The sequence below is a fragment of the Schistocerca cancellata genome, chromosome 8 (genome assembly GCF_023864275.1).
Source record: "Schistocerca cancellata isolate TAMUIC-IGC-003103 chromosome 8, iqSchCanc2.1, whole genome shotgun sequence".
NCBI classification, from domain to species: Eukaryota; Metazoa; Arthropoda; class Insecta; order Orthoptera; family Acrididae; genus Schistocerca; species Schistocerca cancellata.
In genome coordinates this window covers 191711504-191728210 of record NC_064633.1, presented here as the reverse complement: position 1 = coordinate 191728210, position 16707 = coordinate 191711504, and the positions used below count along the sequence as shown (strand labels likewise).

General features: G+C 45.1%; 1 protein-coding gene across 1 annotated transcript in view; it reads right to left on the bottom strand.

Annotated features, from left to right (window-relative positions):
* LOC126095461 (leucine-rich repeat-containing G-protein coupled receptor 5-like) overlaps nt 1–16707 on the bottom strand; it is a 1115085-nt gene that overhangs the window by 56252 nt on the left and 1042126 nt on the right. The window contains exon 17 of the mRNA XM_049910253.1: nt 3104–3376. Coding sequence (XP_049766210.1) covers nt 3104–3376 — 273 coding nt within the window. The remainder of the gene's footprint in view (nt 1–3103; nt 3377–16707) is intronic.

Genomic DNA, 16707 nt, shown 5'->3' with positions numbered 1-16707 from the left:
ACTGAAATGACAAAAGTCATGGAATACCTCCTAATTCGTATCTGACATTTTGCCCAGTGTAGTGCAGCAACTCGACATGCATGGACTCAAGAAGTCGTGGGGAGTTCCCTGCAGAAATATTGAGCCATGCTGACACCATAGCCATCCATAATTGAGAGTGTTACCGGAACAGTATTTTGTGCTCGAACTGACCTCTCGATTATGTCCCATCAATGTTCGATGGGATTCATATTAGACGATCTGGGTGGCCAGACCGTTGGCTCAAAATGTCCAGAATGTTCTTCAATCCAATCGCGACCAATTGTCGTCCATAAAAATTCCATCGTTGTTTGGCAACATGAAGACCACGAATCGCCAGAAACGGTCTCCAAGTACCGGAACACACCTATTTCCAGTCAACTATCGGGTTAGTTGGACCAGAGGACCCACTCCATTCGGTGTAAACACAGCCCACGCCATTATGGAGCCACCACCAGCTTGTGCAGAACCTTGTAGAAAACTTAAATCGATGGATTCGTGGAGTTTGCGTCATACTCGAAGCCTACAGTCAGCTCTTACCAACTGAAATCAGGAATCGTCTAATGACGTCACGGTTTTCCAGTCGTCTTGTGTCCAACTGATATGGTCACGAGCCCAGGAGAGCAACTGCAGGCGATGTCGTGCTGTTAGTGAAGGGACTCGCATCACTCGATTGCTGCCATAGCCCATTATAGCCAGATTTCTCCGCATTGTCCTAACGGATACGTCATACCTCACACATTAATTTCTCTGGTTATTTCTGCAGAGTTGCTTGTCTGTTAGCACTGACAACTGTACGCAAGCGCCGCTGCTCTAGGTCGTTAAGTGAATGCCGTCGGCGACTGAGTTGTCCACGGCGAGAGGTAATGCCCGAAATCTGATATTCTCGACACACTCCTGACACTGTACATCTTGGAATATTGAATGTCCCATGCATCTAGCTGCAAATAACGTTCCGCGTTCGAAGTCTGTTAATTCCCGTCATGTGGCCATTATCACGCCGGGAACGTTTTCTCATGAATCACCTGAGTGCAAATGACAGCTCCGCCAATGCACCGCCCTTTTATACCTTGTGTGCGCGATAATAGTGCCATGCATGTAAGTGCATACCGCTATCCCGCGATTTTTGTCACTTCAGTACATTTGATCCTTGAGCTTCATCTACATCTACATCTACGTGATTACTCTGCTAATCACAATAAAGTGCCTGGCAGAGGGTTCAATGAACCACCTTCAAGCTGTCTCTTTGCCGTTCCACTCTCGAACGGCACGCGGGAAAAACGAGCTCTAAAATTTTTCTGTGCGAGCCCTGATTTCTCTTATTTTATCGTGATGATGATTTCTCCCTATGTAGGTGGATGCCAACAGAATGTTTTCACAATCGGAGGAGAAAACTGATGATTGAAATTTCATGAGAAGATCCCGTCGGAACGAAAAACGCCTTTATTTTAATGATTGCCACTCCAATTCACGTATCATGTCTGTGACACTATCTCCCCTATTTCGCGATAATACACAATGAGCCGCCCTTCTTTGTACTTTCCCGATGTCAGTCCCACCTGACGCGGATCCCACACCGCACAGCAGTACTCCAGAATAGAGCGGACAAGCGTGGTTTAAGGAGTCTCTTTAGTAGACCTGTTGCACCTTCTAAGTGTTCTGCCAATGAACCGCAGTCTTTGGTTTGCTCGACCCACAATTTTATCTATGTTGTCGTTCCAATTTAGATTATTTGTAACTGTAATCCCTAAGTATTCAGCTGAATTTACAGCCTTCATATTTGTGTGACTTTTCTCGTAATCGAAATTCAGCTGATTTCTTTTAGTACTCATGTGAATAACTTCACACTTTTCCTTATTCAGGGTCAATTGCCACTTTTCGCACCATATAGATATCTTATCTAAATCATTTTGCAAGTCGTTTTGATCATCTGATGACTTTACAACATGGTAAATGACAGCATCATCTGCAAACAATCTAAGACGGCTACTCAGATTGTCTCCAATGTCGTTAATATAGATCAGGAACAATAGGGGGCCTATAACACTTCCTTGGGGAACGCAGGATATTACTTCTGTTTTACTCGATGACTTTCCGTCTATTATTACGAACTGTGACCTTTCTGATAGGAAATCACGAATCCAGTCGTACAACTGAGGCGATACTCCGTAGGGACGCAGTTTGGTAAGAAGACGCTTGTGAGGAACGGTGTCTAAAGCCTTCTGGTTGGTTGGTTTTGGGGAAGGAGACCAGACAGAAAGGTCATCGGTCTAATCGGATTAGGGAAGGAAGGCGGCCGTGCCCTTTCAAAGGAACCATCCCGGCATTTGCCTGGAGCGATTTAGGGAAATCACGGAAAACCTAAATCAGGATGGCCGAACGCGGGATTGAACCGTCGTCCTCCCGAATGCGAGTCCAGTGTCTAACCACTGCGCCACCTCGCTCGGTAGAAGCTTTCTGGAAATCTAAAAATATGGAATCAATTGGACATCCCCTGTCGATAGCACTTATTAGTTCATGAGTATAAAGAGCTAGTTGTGTTTCACAAGAACGATATTTTCTGAAACCGTGCTATGTGTCAATAGGTCGTTTTCTTCGAGGTACTTCATAATGTTCGAATACAGTATATGTTCCAAAACCCTACTGCAAATCGACGTTAGTGATATAGGCCTGTCATCAGTGGATTACTCCTACTTCCCTTTTTGGGTATTGACTTCTGATAGCGATTGATAATCCGAGCCGAGCGGTGTAAGGCGCTGCAGTCATGGACTGTGCGGCTGGTCCCGGCGGTGGTTCGAGTCCTCCCTAGGGCATGGGCGTGTGCGTTTGTCCTTAGGATAATTTAGGTTAAGTAGTGTGAAAGCTTAGGGACTGATGACCTTAGCAGTTGAGTCCCATAAGATTTCACACACATTTGAACATTTTTGATAATCCGAGGCAAAAGCAGTCTGTTCAGTTCCATTTGTGAGACTACGTAACTCAAAGTTTCTGTATACAATTTACTGTAAGATGAACGATATGAATATCCAACTACAGCAATGTCATGTGACTTCCCTGCTGTAGCAATACTCATGCTGTTGCTTACCTAGCAGCGGCAGCAGCGCCATCAGGAGCGCGAAACTCCAGCCGCAGAGCATGATGTAGGCGGCGTGTCGCAGCGAGAGCCGCTTGTTGAGGTGCATGGCGTGCGTGATGGCGTAGTTGCGCTCCAGCGTGATGACGGCCAGCGTGTAGACGCTCAGCTCGGCCGACAGCACGCCCAGGAAGCCGGCCAGCTGGCAGCCGGCCGACATCTGCCACGGGATGGCGAAGCGCCGGAACTCGCCCAGCGTCGACGCGTCCACCACCGCCAGGAACCCTGTGGCGCAGTACTAGCTCTGGACCAATGACGATACTCCCAGGTCGCGAGGAGTGGCCGCGCGGTTTGAGGCGCCATGTCACGGATTGCGCGGTTCCTCCCGCCGGAGGTTCGAGTCCTTTCTCAGACATGGATGTGTATATTGTTCTTAGCATAAGTTACTTTAAGTAGTGTGTACGTCTAGGGGTCGATGACCTCAGCAGTTTAGTCACTTAGGAATTCACACATTTTTGAACATTTTTGACACACCGAGGAAATTAACCAACAGACCTTGGTTTCTTAACAGACATCATAGTCGCCGTTGACTGTTAAAAATATTTATTGTTACTATTGCAATTTCGGCCTTATGGCCATTTTCAAGTAACACTTCTACGTCACCTAAACACAAAAATACAAAAGTGAAGCACAGGGTGTATATACATAATTAAGCAAACATTTCATTAGGAAAGTAGCTCAATTATAAAAATTGGAGATAAATGTACATTACTTACATTCTGTCAGCATATTAAACTACCTGACATGAGTACATGTCGTCGTCAAAATGCGGCCTTTTGACTGTGAGAGTCCCACAAGATCCGATGAGTACGACAATTATTACATCGTAATATGTTGTTAAATATACAGGGTGAGTCACCTAACATTAGCGCTGGATATATTTCGTAAACCACATCAAATACTGACGAATCGATTCAACAGACCGAACGTGAGGAGAGGGGCTAGTGTAATAGGTTAATACAAACCATACAAAAATGCACGGAAGTATGTTTTTTAACACAAACCTACGATTTTTTAAATGGAACCCCGTTAGTTTTGTTAGCACATCTGAACATATAAACAAATACGTAATCACTGCCGTTTGTTGCATTGTAAAATGTTAATTACATCCGGAGATATTGTAACCTAAAGTTGACGCTTGAGTACCACTCCTCCGCTGTTCGATCGTGTGTATCGGAGAGCACCGAATTACGTAGGGATCCAAAGGGAACGGTGGTGGACCTTAGGTACAGAAGAGACTGGAACAGCACATTACGTCCACATGCTAACACCTTTTTATTGGTCTTTTTCACTGACGCACATGTGCATTACCATGAGGGGCGAGGTAAACGTGCACACGTGGTTTCCGTTTTCAATTACGGAGTGGAATAGAGTATGTCCCGACATGTCAGGCCAATAGATGTTCAATGTGGTGGCCATCATTTGCTGCACGCAATTGCAGTCTCTGGTGTAATGAATATCGTACACGCCGCAGTATATCTGGTGTAATGTCGCCGCAGGCTGCCACAATGCGTTTTCATATCCTCTGGGGTTGTAGGCACATCACGGTACACATTCTCCTTTAACGTACCCCACAGAAAGAAGTCCAGAGGTGTAAGATCAGGAGAACGGGCTGGCCAATTTATGCGTCCTCCACGTCCTATGAAACGCCCGTCGATCATCCTGTCAAGGGTCAGCCTAGTGTTAATTGCGGAAAGTGCAGGTGCACCATCATGCTGATACCACATACGTCGACGCGTTTCCAGTGGGACACACTCTATTCCACTTCGTAATTGAAAACGGAAACCACTTGTGTACGTTTACCTCACCCCTCATAGTAATGTACATGTGCGTCAGTGAAAAAAACCAATAAAAAGGTGTTAGCATGTGGACGTAATGTGCTGTTCCAGTATCTTCTGTACCTAAGGTCCGTCACCGTTCCCTTTGGATCCCTACGTAATTCGGTGGTCTCCGATACACACGATCGAACAGCGGAGGAGTGGTACTCAAGCGTCAACTTTAGGTTACAATATCTCCGGATGTAATTAACATTTTACAATGCAACAAACGGCACTTATTACGTATTTGTTTATATGTTCAGATGTGCTAACAAAACTAACGGGGTTCCATTTAAAAAAACGTAGGTTTGTGGTAAAAACATACTTCCGTGCATTTTTTTATGGTTTGTATTCACCAATTACACTAGCCCCTCTCCTCACGTTCGGTCTGTGGACTCGATTCGTCAGTATTTCAGGTGGTTTACGAAATATATCCAGCGGTAACGTTAGGTGACTCACCCTGTATACTGAACTGTCGATGTTACCATCGTTCTAATAATCTAGCACACATACAAGTTTAGGTACACTGACATAAGAAGTTAATCAGACCTTGCTTTGCTGTAGTCATTGACTCAGAGAGGAAAACTGTGTACGTGCTACCATAACCGGTAGCATCACATACAGGCAGTGATTAGAGTCTGTGGAGGATATGCTGGCCGACGTGCAGTAACCAGTTCTCATTGGAAGCACTGGGTGAGTTCATTTGTTTGAAGCACTGAGTGAGTTCATGTGTTTGTTCGGAAGGTGAGGGGGCGACATTGATTGCCTGCTTTCTGCCGGTCGGCGACGACAGAATCGATGTGCACGCTCTGCTGTCTTTCTCAAACGATTTTACAGAATATACTTGAAAAAAGAGACAGCATTGGTCGTATATTTTTTACTATCGCAAAATCGATTTTCTGTCACTGAGTGACCATCTTCAGTGCTATATTGTATAACTTAAATGATGTAAACAGCGACCTCAGTCTATGTGATTGCCGTAAGCTTAGTGACAACAGTGCATCCTAATTTAAGTTATACAATATAGCACTGAAGATGGTCACTCAGTGACAGAAAATCGATTTTGCGATAGTAAAAAATATACGACCAATGCTGTCTCTTTTTTCAAGTATACCTGTTATCTGGTCGTAGTGCACAGGACAACATGGAGTCGCCAATCAATAAGATTTTACAGAAACTATTCGGTAAACAATTTCGTTTTTGTGTTACTTATAGATGGGCCTTATCGTTGGTGGGGAGGCATGCTTGCCTCAGAGGTACAGATAGCTGTACCGTACATACAACCACAATGGTGAGGTATCTGTTGAGAGGCCAGGCAAACGTGTGTTTCCTGAAGAGGAGCAGCAGCCTTTTCAGTAGTTGCAGCCTGATTCACGGACTGATCTGGCCTTGCAACAGCAACCAAAACGGCTTTGTTGTGTTGGTACTTCAAACGGCTGAAAGCCATAATATTTCCGAGGGCATGTAGCTCTACTGTTGCTTAAACGATGATAGCATCATTCTGGGTAAAATGTTCCGGAGGTAAAATAGCCCTCATTTGGATCTCCGATTGGGGACTACTCAGGAGGACGTCGTTATCAGCTGTACAAGAAGAGAAGAGAAGATTTTGAAATGTGGTGCTACAGAAGAATGCTGAAGATAAAGTGGGTAGATCAAATTACTAATTGGGGGGGGGGGAGAAAAAATCGTAGAGGGAGACCAACAGGTGAATACAGCAAACAGACTGAGAAGGATGTACGTTGCAGTAGTTACTCGGAGATGAAGAAGGTTGTACAGGATAAAGTTGCATGGAGAGCTGCATCAAACCAGTCACTGGACTGAAGACCATAACAACAACAACAACAATATAGGTTTATATGTCAGCTATATGATGAAATGGCCATCATGTCGTTAATGGTCATAGTTATTGTGATATTTGCATTTAAGGAAGACACTGTGCGAAATTTGAAAAAGATTGCATGATAAATAGGGTCACTATGATTTTGCGTTTGGTGCATATTGCATAATATGTTGTTGCATATGACGTTTAGCTAAAATAGTGAATTTTTCTTTGCGTTTGGTACATATTACATAATATCTTGCTGCATATATGTGTACGTATTGAACTGGGGACCTAGAAACGATGGAGAGGCTTCGTCCCCGGCGCTGCCCTCAGTGGTTCACAACACCACAATAGGCTACAGCAGTCCACTCACCCCACCGCCGCCCCACACCGAACCCACGGTTATTGTGCGGATCGGCCCCCAGTGGGAACGTCTCATTCCGGATGAGTGTAACCCCAATGTTTGCGTGGTAGAGTAAGTATGGTGTACGCGTACATGGACACAGTGTTTGCGCAACAATCAAAAATGGTTCAAATGGCTCTGAACACTATGGGACTTAACATCTGAGGTCATCAGTCCCCTAGAACTTAGAACTATTTAAACCTAACTAGCCTAAGGACATCACAAACACATCCATGCCCGAGGCAGGATTCGAGCCTGCGACCGTAGCGGTCGCGCAGTTCCAGACTGAAGCGCCTAGAACCGCTCGGCCACATCGGCCGGCTGCGCAACAATCACCGATGTAGTGTAACTCAGGCGGAATAAGGGGAACCAGACCGCATTCGCCGAGGCAGATGGAAAACCGCCTCAAAAACCATCCATAGATTGGCCGGAACACCGGACCTCGCCATTAATCCGCCAGGCGGATTCGTGTCGGGGACCGGCACTCCTTCCCACTTGGGAAACAGTGCGTTAGATCGCACGGCTAGCCGGGCAGGCTTGCTGCATATGACTTTTAGCTAACATACTGAATTTTTCTGGAGACTTGGGGGGGGGGGGGGGGGGAGAGACCTCTGACACCAATCACGAGGAAAGTTTTCTGATGTAGCACACTCATTTGCGATCACCAGCAAGAAAGTTAGAAGGAAATATCCACAACAATCGTCATATTTCATAAATGAGTTGAGATATCTAAATGAGATTTCACAAATGATAGCACGCAGAGACGAGAGTACTTCGCAATATCGTTATTACGTAAACCTTCATTATCTGCCATGTTATTTCACTAACTACAAACTTTTTTGATGAAATAACATGGTTTTTAAGAGCCCTCGATAGCTGTTGAAACGAGAAATGCTGTGCATTTTAGAGCAACATAAATAAAGATATTACATTTTATTTTTGTATCGAGGATATGCTTTTTCATAAGCTATTGAACTTACTTTTCCTCAGATCCTCACTTAACAAACTTAATAAGCCATTGTTTCAGAATTCTCTCGCAATTGCATCTGCACAACATGTTAGTGAAGTGACATCGTGTAAAAATCGCTGTGTTATGGCAAAAGAAGCAAATTTTAACTTGGTCACTCATGACGCTTCTCTGGGTGTTACAAACGGTTAATAAGCTGGGCGAAAATAAATCACTGTTTTTGTTAATTTTTAGCAGAGTTTATTTTAGATACTAACCCATTAGATCGGTAGATCACATAACTAATGAGGAGGTATTGAATAGAATTGGGGAGAAGAGAAGTTTGTGGCACAACTTGACTAAAAGAAGGGATCGGTTAGTAGGATATGTTCTGAGGCATCAAGGGATCACCAATTTAGTATTGGAGGGCAGCGTGGAGGATAAAAATCGTAGAGGGAGACCAAGAGATGAATACACCAAGCAGATTCAGAAGGATGTAGGTTGTAGTAGGTACTGGGAGATGAAGAAGCTTGCACAGGATAGAGTAGCATGGCGAGCTGGATCAAACCAGTCTCCGGACTGAAGACTACAACAACGCTAACCAAAGCAGAAGCAACAGTTCATTTTTGGATTGGCCTCCACATGGGCATGGAGAAGCTCTAATTAATATTTACAAAAAATGTGAATGTGGGCTTAGTTTAGAACGGCACTTCTCCTCCAACGCTTGGCATTTCCCCTACAGCGCCTATCCACAACCCCCACCACTACCACTCTCCCCACACTTGCCCTGGTGACTATACATCCACCAGCCATGTCATTATGCACGCACTCCGCCTAGTGACAGCCCAGAGGCACACTTTCCCTCGCCACGTCATGAACATGGAGCGATCCTGTGGTCTCCAGAGCAGAAACAAGCTGTTAACACAGCGACAAAAATTTAGTCAAACATTTCTCCCTGCATTTAAGATACTCATTGGGTACTATTCTGCTGACGGCCTATGCTGCAAAATCAGCCAGTGTTTTGTGTTTTTCTTATAGCATTATGAAGGATTCGGGCTTTACACAACAGCTTACAGTACAGGGGTTGGACAAAGCTGTGGAAACTCAATGATAAACACGTTCTTCAACATAAATTCAGATGCTGGCCAAGCCTGCGAGTTGTGCTGTTGTATTTGACCATGAACAGCACCTACTCAAGGGTCATCGAGTTAGTTATGAGTGCATCATGTTGGAGCTAAGTGATTTTGAACATGGGAAAACTGTTGATGCTCATATAGTGAGTGCTTCTGTAATCAAGGCAGCCAAAGTGTTCGATGTGTCGAGAGGCACCAAATCGATGATTATTACCACGTACAATGAAAGTGGAAATCATCATCCGCTAAGTAACAACGCATACGAAAGTGTGCGTTGAATGATCGTGACAGATGGTCATTGAGGGGAATCGTGACCAAAAATAAGAGGACGACAGCTGCAAAAGTCACTGTAGAATTGAATGTCACAGTAGCGAACCCTGTCAGCACCAAAACAACACGAACTCCATAAGCGGGGCATTGCAGGGTGATCTGGAATTCCAAAACCACTAATCAGTGAACCAAATGCCCATAACACGAAAACATGTTGCCCAAGTCACAATATCTGTACTAGAGAAACGGAAAAAAAGTAATTTGATCGGATGAGTCTTGTATCACACTGTTCCCATGTTGTGGCCAAAAAAATGGTTCAAATGGCTCTGAGGACTATGGGACTCAACAACTTAGGTCATAAGTCCCCTAGAACTTAGAACTACTTAAACCTAACTAACCTAAGGACATCACACACACCCATGCCCGAGGCAGGATTCGAACCTGCGACCATAGCAGTCCCGCGGTTCCGGACTGCAGCGCCAGAACCGCTAGACCACCGCGGCCGGCTGTTGTGGCGATGTTTACATACAAAGAGTGAAATATCGCGGGGGTTAGGTGATGATCTCGGCAGCTACATCGAGTTATTCCATAGGCCCCATGCGTACTCTGCAAGGTCGTGTTACTGCCAAGGATTATGTGACCATTCTGGCTGCTCAGGTCCATCCACTGTCACAATGTTTTTCCTCCAGTGGTGATGCTAAGTTCCAAGACGACTGGGCCCCTGTTTACACAGCTCGCGTTGCCCATGACTGATTTTGTTATTAGAAGGATGAATATTGTATCATCTCCGCTAGCAGTCACAGTATCCAAACCTTAAAGTTATTGACTCTTTGAGGTCTGCTTGTCAGAGAATGTTCCTTGATCGCTATCCACCTCCATCATCATTGTCTCAACTTGCTACTTTTCTGCAGGGAGAACAGGGAAAACCATGCAGGAGTAGTATTTATCCGTACCGAAACGACTGGAAACTACACTCCTGGAAATGGAAAAAAGAACACATTGACACCGGTGTGTCAGACCCACCATACTTGCTCCGGACACTGCGAGAGGGCTGTACAAGCAATGATCACACGCACGGCACAGCGGACACACCAGGAACCGCGGTGTTGGCCGTCGAATGGCGCTAGCTGCGCAGCATTTGTGCACCGCCGCCGTCAGTGTCAGCCAGTTTGTCGTGGCATACGGAGCTCCATCGCAGTCTTTAACACTGGTAGCATGCCGCGACAGCGTGGACGTGAACCGTATGTGCAGTCGACGGACTTTGAGCGAGGACGTATAGTGGGCATGCCGGAGGCCGGGTGGACGTACCGCCGAATTGCTCAACACGTGGGGCGTGAGGTCTCCACAGTACATCGATGTTGTCGCCAGTGCTCGGCGGAAGGTGCACGTGCCCGTCGACCTGGGACCGGACCGCAGCGACGCACGGATGCACGCCAAGACCGTAGGATCCTACGCAGTGCCGTAGGGGACCGCACCGCCACTTCCCAGCAAATTAGGGACACTGTTGCTCCTGGGGTATCGGCGAGGACCATTCGCAACCGTCTCCATGAAGCTGGGCTACGGTCCCGCACACCGTTAGGCCGTCTTCCGCTCACGCCCCAACATCGTGCAGCCCGCCTCCAGTGGTGTCGCGACAGGCGTGAACGGAGGGACGAATGGAGACGTGTCGTCTTCAGCGATGAGAGTCGCTTCTGCCTTGGTGCCAATGATGGTCGTATGCGTGTTTGGCGCCGTGCAGGTGAGCGCCCCAATCAGGACTGCATACGACCGAGGCACACAGGGCCAACACCCGGCATCATCGTGTGGGGAGCGATCTCCTACACTGGCCGTACACCACTGGTGATCGTCGAGGGGACACTGAATAGTGCACGGTACATCCAAACCGTCATCGAACCCATCGTTCTACCATTCCTAGACCGGCAAGGGAACTTGCTGTTCCAACAGGACAATGCACGTCCGCATGTATCCCGTGCCACCCAACGTGCTCTAGAAGGTGTAAGTCAACTATCCTGGCCAGCAAGATCTCCGGATCTGTCCCCCATTGAGCATGTTTGGGACTGGATGAAGCGTCGTCTCACGCGGTCTGCACGTCCAGCACGAACGCTGGTCCAACTGAGGCGCCAGGTGGAAATGGCATGGCAAGCCGTTCCACAGGACTACATCCAGCATCTCTACGATCGTCTCCATGGGAGAATAGCAGCCTGCATTGCTGCGAAAGGTGGATATACACTGTACTAGTGCCGACATTGTGCATGCTCTGTTGCCTGTGTCTATGTGCCTGTGGTTCTGTCAGTGTGATCATGTGATGTATCTGACCCCAGGAATGTGTCAATAAAGTTTCCCCTTCCTGGGAAAATGAATTCACGGTGTTCTTATTTCAATTTCCAGGAGTGTATTTTGAACGCCCAAGTTTTTTGTACAGCGTTTTATTCATGGTAATCTGTTGTGTCTGGTGTTTCCTTATTTTGGTGCATCCTCTGTGGTTCACAGTGTTCATTCTTTGTGTAATCACAGGCAGGGAAAAGCTTTTCTTGTGAAATGAAGTCAGACCATGTACAGGAAGGTCATCCGGAACTCTTTTAATTTTGACACATGTACCTTGGCCAGTAAGTGTGAATGAGTGCAGGATATATGAAATTACAGGGTCAGGATTGAGTATAATATGTCTGAAAACAGCCACCTCTCAGCACATCGAATGGTCAACCACTGGAACTCGGCCACAGTTGACACATTCACCTGTAAGGAGGCAACAGGAGTGGAGGTAAAGAAGAGAACAGGTTCATTTGTAGGTACATCACGCACAAGGAACAGTTGGGGTGGGAGCGCAGATACATCTACCCTCTGTAGCAAAAGCTCTAGGGACTCGTCTATTGTAGAAACATCCAACCACATCTGTAACAGCATAGCCATTCAAGCCATTTGAGGGACCAAGTTCAAGTCAACCAAACCATCAGCGCGAAGCCACTTTTCTGTGATTCCTCCATTTATTGGAGAACCTACCAAGTGCCAGGAATAATTGAGGCGCAGGGATTTCATTTTGCAGTATTTCCCAGAAACTGGGAACAACAGAGCTATTGAAGAGGTGAAGGAATTGTCATACCTAGCAAGCTAGAATACAAAGGATGGCTGAAAGCAAAGAACGACTTCTTGAATAAAGCGCTCGACAGAGGTAGAATGCAACCAGCTTACAGCCAATCGATAGTGATGGGAATTAGGAAGAAGTTCCTGAAATTATACGTTTGGAGCACAGCATTCTATTAAAATGAAACATTGACCACCAGAAATCTGGAGAATATGGAACTGAAAGCATTTAATATGTGGTGGTACAGAAGAGTATTAAAAATTAAATGGACAGATGAAGTACAACTGTGGTATTTCAAAGTATAGACAATAAAAGGAGTCTATGGAAGACTCTCGACAGAGAAACGGGAGGTTAGTGGAATGCACGTGCTATGGTGCTCAGGGGCACCATCCGCAACCCGCACGACAATTACGCAGTACAGGCAAGGAACAGCTCCGCTCATACACGCGGCCACGACATCACTGGACGCTTAAGTTACTGGAAAATCAGCAGGAGGCGTACCAGGAGCGAGGAGCCTCACCAAATAGAGCCAGAGGCCGTTGCAGTACCACCCATCCACGCCCCAGGTGGTCACGTGTGTGGTAAGGGAAGCACATCTCTTCTGGAAGAACGGATATTGAAGGAGACGTAGCGAGCAGAGCAAGCAGTTCGCGTCGGCGAGAGCTGACCAACTCAAGCGCTGGCTGCACAGCAGTCTCTTACCAGGGAGGTGTGGGGGGAGCAGTAGTGGTGGGGGTCACGGATATTCGCTGTAGGGGAAATGCTGAGTGCTGGAGGGGAAGTGCCATTCTAAACTAAGCCCACAATCACATTTTTTGTAAATATTAATTGGAGCCTCTAGATGCTCGCATTTACGTTAATGATATTCAAAAAAACTACTGTCACTCGGTAAACATAAAACCAGTTGAAAGCCTAATGACTTAAAGAAGATGTTCGTCACAGCAGGACAAGCAACCAGAATGTAAACATTAGTATGGTGACACTATGAAATGAATCACTTGGTGATGTAATAGTAGTAGTTTGTAAAGCTCAGGTGTGGACTACAGAAGTGTGCCAGTGACGTAGACGATGATCTGAAGTTAAGCTTCTGTGTAGATTGTGTTTCCGTTAGACTGTTGGGCGCTAGCGAGGGACCAGATAGTTAGAGTATGTGTCATGCTACAAGAAGAGCAGAACGCAGTTTTTGTGTAATAGGCCATACGGGGTAGCCGCGCAGTCCAAGGCGCCTTGTCACGGTTCGTGTGGCTCCCCCTATCGGAAGTTCGAGTGGTCCCTCGGGCGTGGATGTGTGTGTTGTCCTTCGCGTAAGTTACTTTAAGTTAGATTAAGTAGTGTGTAAACTTAGGGAACGATGTCCCCAGCAGTTTGGTCCCATAGAACTTACCACAAATTTCCAATTTTTTCTGTGTAATTTTTGTTCTTGGTGTACCCTCCTGAAATGAATAGAGAACTACTGTGAACTTCTACCAGGTGTAGTCGTTAAGACACAATCTAGGAACAATATTGTACGTATGCTATGATGTTCAGGAACAACAAACCTGATGTCCCAGAGAGGAGTTAAGTACAGACAAAGACTAAAATATTCAGGAAAGATTGTAAAGGATGCTGCTTGAAGCACTCATGTAGGGGTGAAAAGGATTAAATAGGGTAGACATAAAACCAGTTGAAAGCCTAATGAGCTAAAGAAGATTTTTGTCACAACAGGACAATAGTATGGTAACACTACAAAATGAATAACTTGTGGATATAATAGTTGTAGTTATTTAAAGATTGGGTGTGGACTACAGAAGTTTCCTGGACATGACAATCCAAGATACCAAGTCTTCCGCCACTGTTAGATCCCTGAGATGTGCCATAACAGATCCCAATTGTTGTCAGAAATCAATTATATACTGATATCAGAAGTTCTTATGCATGCTGTCCACTTCGACCACTTACTGTTTTTACATCAGATCCATGTTCTTGTCCTCCGAGCAATTTATTAATCTGAACAAGTTTCCCAGCCGATGCACCAGTTGTGATGCACCAAGCCCATCACCACTATCAGCGGTTGCGCTCATTGCTCGCTCTACTTTCATCCGTGAGTCCAACAGGCACACATCATGACAAAATTTTCAAACATTTACACAGTTTGAACATTAACATCACTGTCACAGAATACAGCCAAGGAGCACTTTATCAATTTCGTTAATTGTACAGCTCACAAAAATCTCTTGACGAACACATTACTCAGCAAAGCACGACAACATCTGCAGCCCTGCACATTACTGCTGGTCTGTTCCTCCTCCCCCTCACAACCGGCTGCAAGCCACCCAGTGAGCAGCCGTGGTGTGGAAGATGTACTCGCACACATCCAGAAGCACTGACTCGTACCTGACTTGCCAACCTCGTGGGTTCCAGCCTGATATGCTTCAACAACACTATACATTGCTGACAAAAAGTTAAAATGTGTAGGGCGGGCACAGTGTAGTGCTGACTAGTGACGTTCAGAAATTACAAAAATGATGGTAACTATTGTAGACCTAATAGACTGAAAAATGTTTTCAGCATGTAGGTCCAATCGGGATGTCCCATCATACATATATTTCACTTTTCAGAATTTAGGAACCTGTGTTCAGACTGTCTCAGAGTATAACTGTAGCTCTTTAAAGAAGTCTGGCGGTCAGAACGCTACCGAAGTTGCTCTGAAAAACACATCACTGAACATTCACCAAGAAAAGGGGAGATGTTCACGAAGGAGATCATTTGGACAAGTGGTGAAAGATGATTTAATATTTTGCACTAGGTGGATGTTTCGAGCCCTGAGAAGCCAACAAAATGGATATGAAGGACGCCTCGTGGTAGAAGTCACGGAAATGTGTTCACTGCTGTTACTGAGATCTGTACTGTAAGTGTATCTATCTCACAATATTTCTCGGATGCTTAGAAAGCAACTACTCTTTCCTTACGAAGTGGTCTTTCTCATGCCTTGAAACAATTGTTTGTGTTGTATTGGTTATGAAGGTGACCAATAAACACAATCAGACATCTGCCAAAAGGTACACTATAGACCCTTAGTAAATGAAATATACGTAACTTTGAAGTATTGTAGGTTCTTCTGTGGTGCCAAGTTATGTACAATGAGAGTAAAATTCTTGATTGTAAAAAATACTCTTGAATGCTGAGACACTTGCGTAAGGCATTGAATATTAGTAATATTTAGTAGCATCATGCTACGTCGATATAATGTTCTCACCGCAATGTTCTGTATTAATGTTGATAAATCTTTAGATGCACTGAATCTAAGGGCGAAGTTTCAGATTAAAGGGATTTTGGATAAATAGAATGATATGATTGGCAATATATTGTGGAAGACCTACAATATGAACCAAATTAGTTAACGACTGCCATTTAAAAGGGAAACCAAATGATCCTGTCTTTATGTTCATTTGGCCATACTCTATTTCTACAGTGAGGAGAGAAGCCGTAGCGAAATTGCTGGAATAAATTTGGTTATGCGGAAAGTTAATGAAACGAGTGTTAGTGAATACAATGCTGTCCTAGTAATCATTAAGAAAAAAGATGAGGTTGTGTGACTGCTAAATGGCCCCAGAACGCTTAAGATCATTGAACAAATGGGGTGATGAAAATTTCATTCAATTTTAGTTTTATTTGCATCTAACTTCATGGCAGAATTACAGCATAAAGGAGCTAGTGCTTTCCATTAACAGAGGCGAAGTTTGACAGAAACATCACAATTCAGGGAAATATTTAACTTACCCTTAGTATTCCTCTGCTTTGAAGCATGATGTCATCGAAATGGCGAAAAAACATTCATTGAAATCCAATATTCCTAAAATACACACCATAACAAACATTATAGTTGTCCTCATGTCATCGCATTTATTAGCCTCGCTCACTCTCAACCGAACTGTTACTTTCCAACAGACCTCGGGCTACTCTAAAGAACAGTCAGGCACCATAACCCGTATTTCAATATGAATACTGTCAACGTTCTGTTCTTTATCTGTTTGCGCACGCGAGGCGTCGTTCGATACAAGATCATTTTGTCACAGATCAAAGTAAACGTCTGGTATTTGTAGG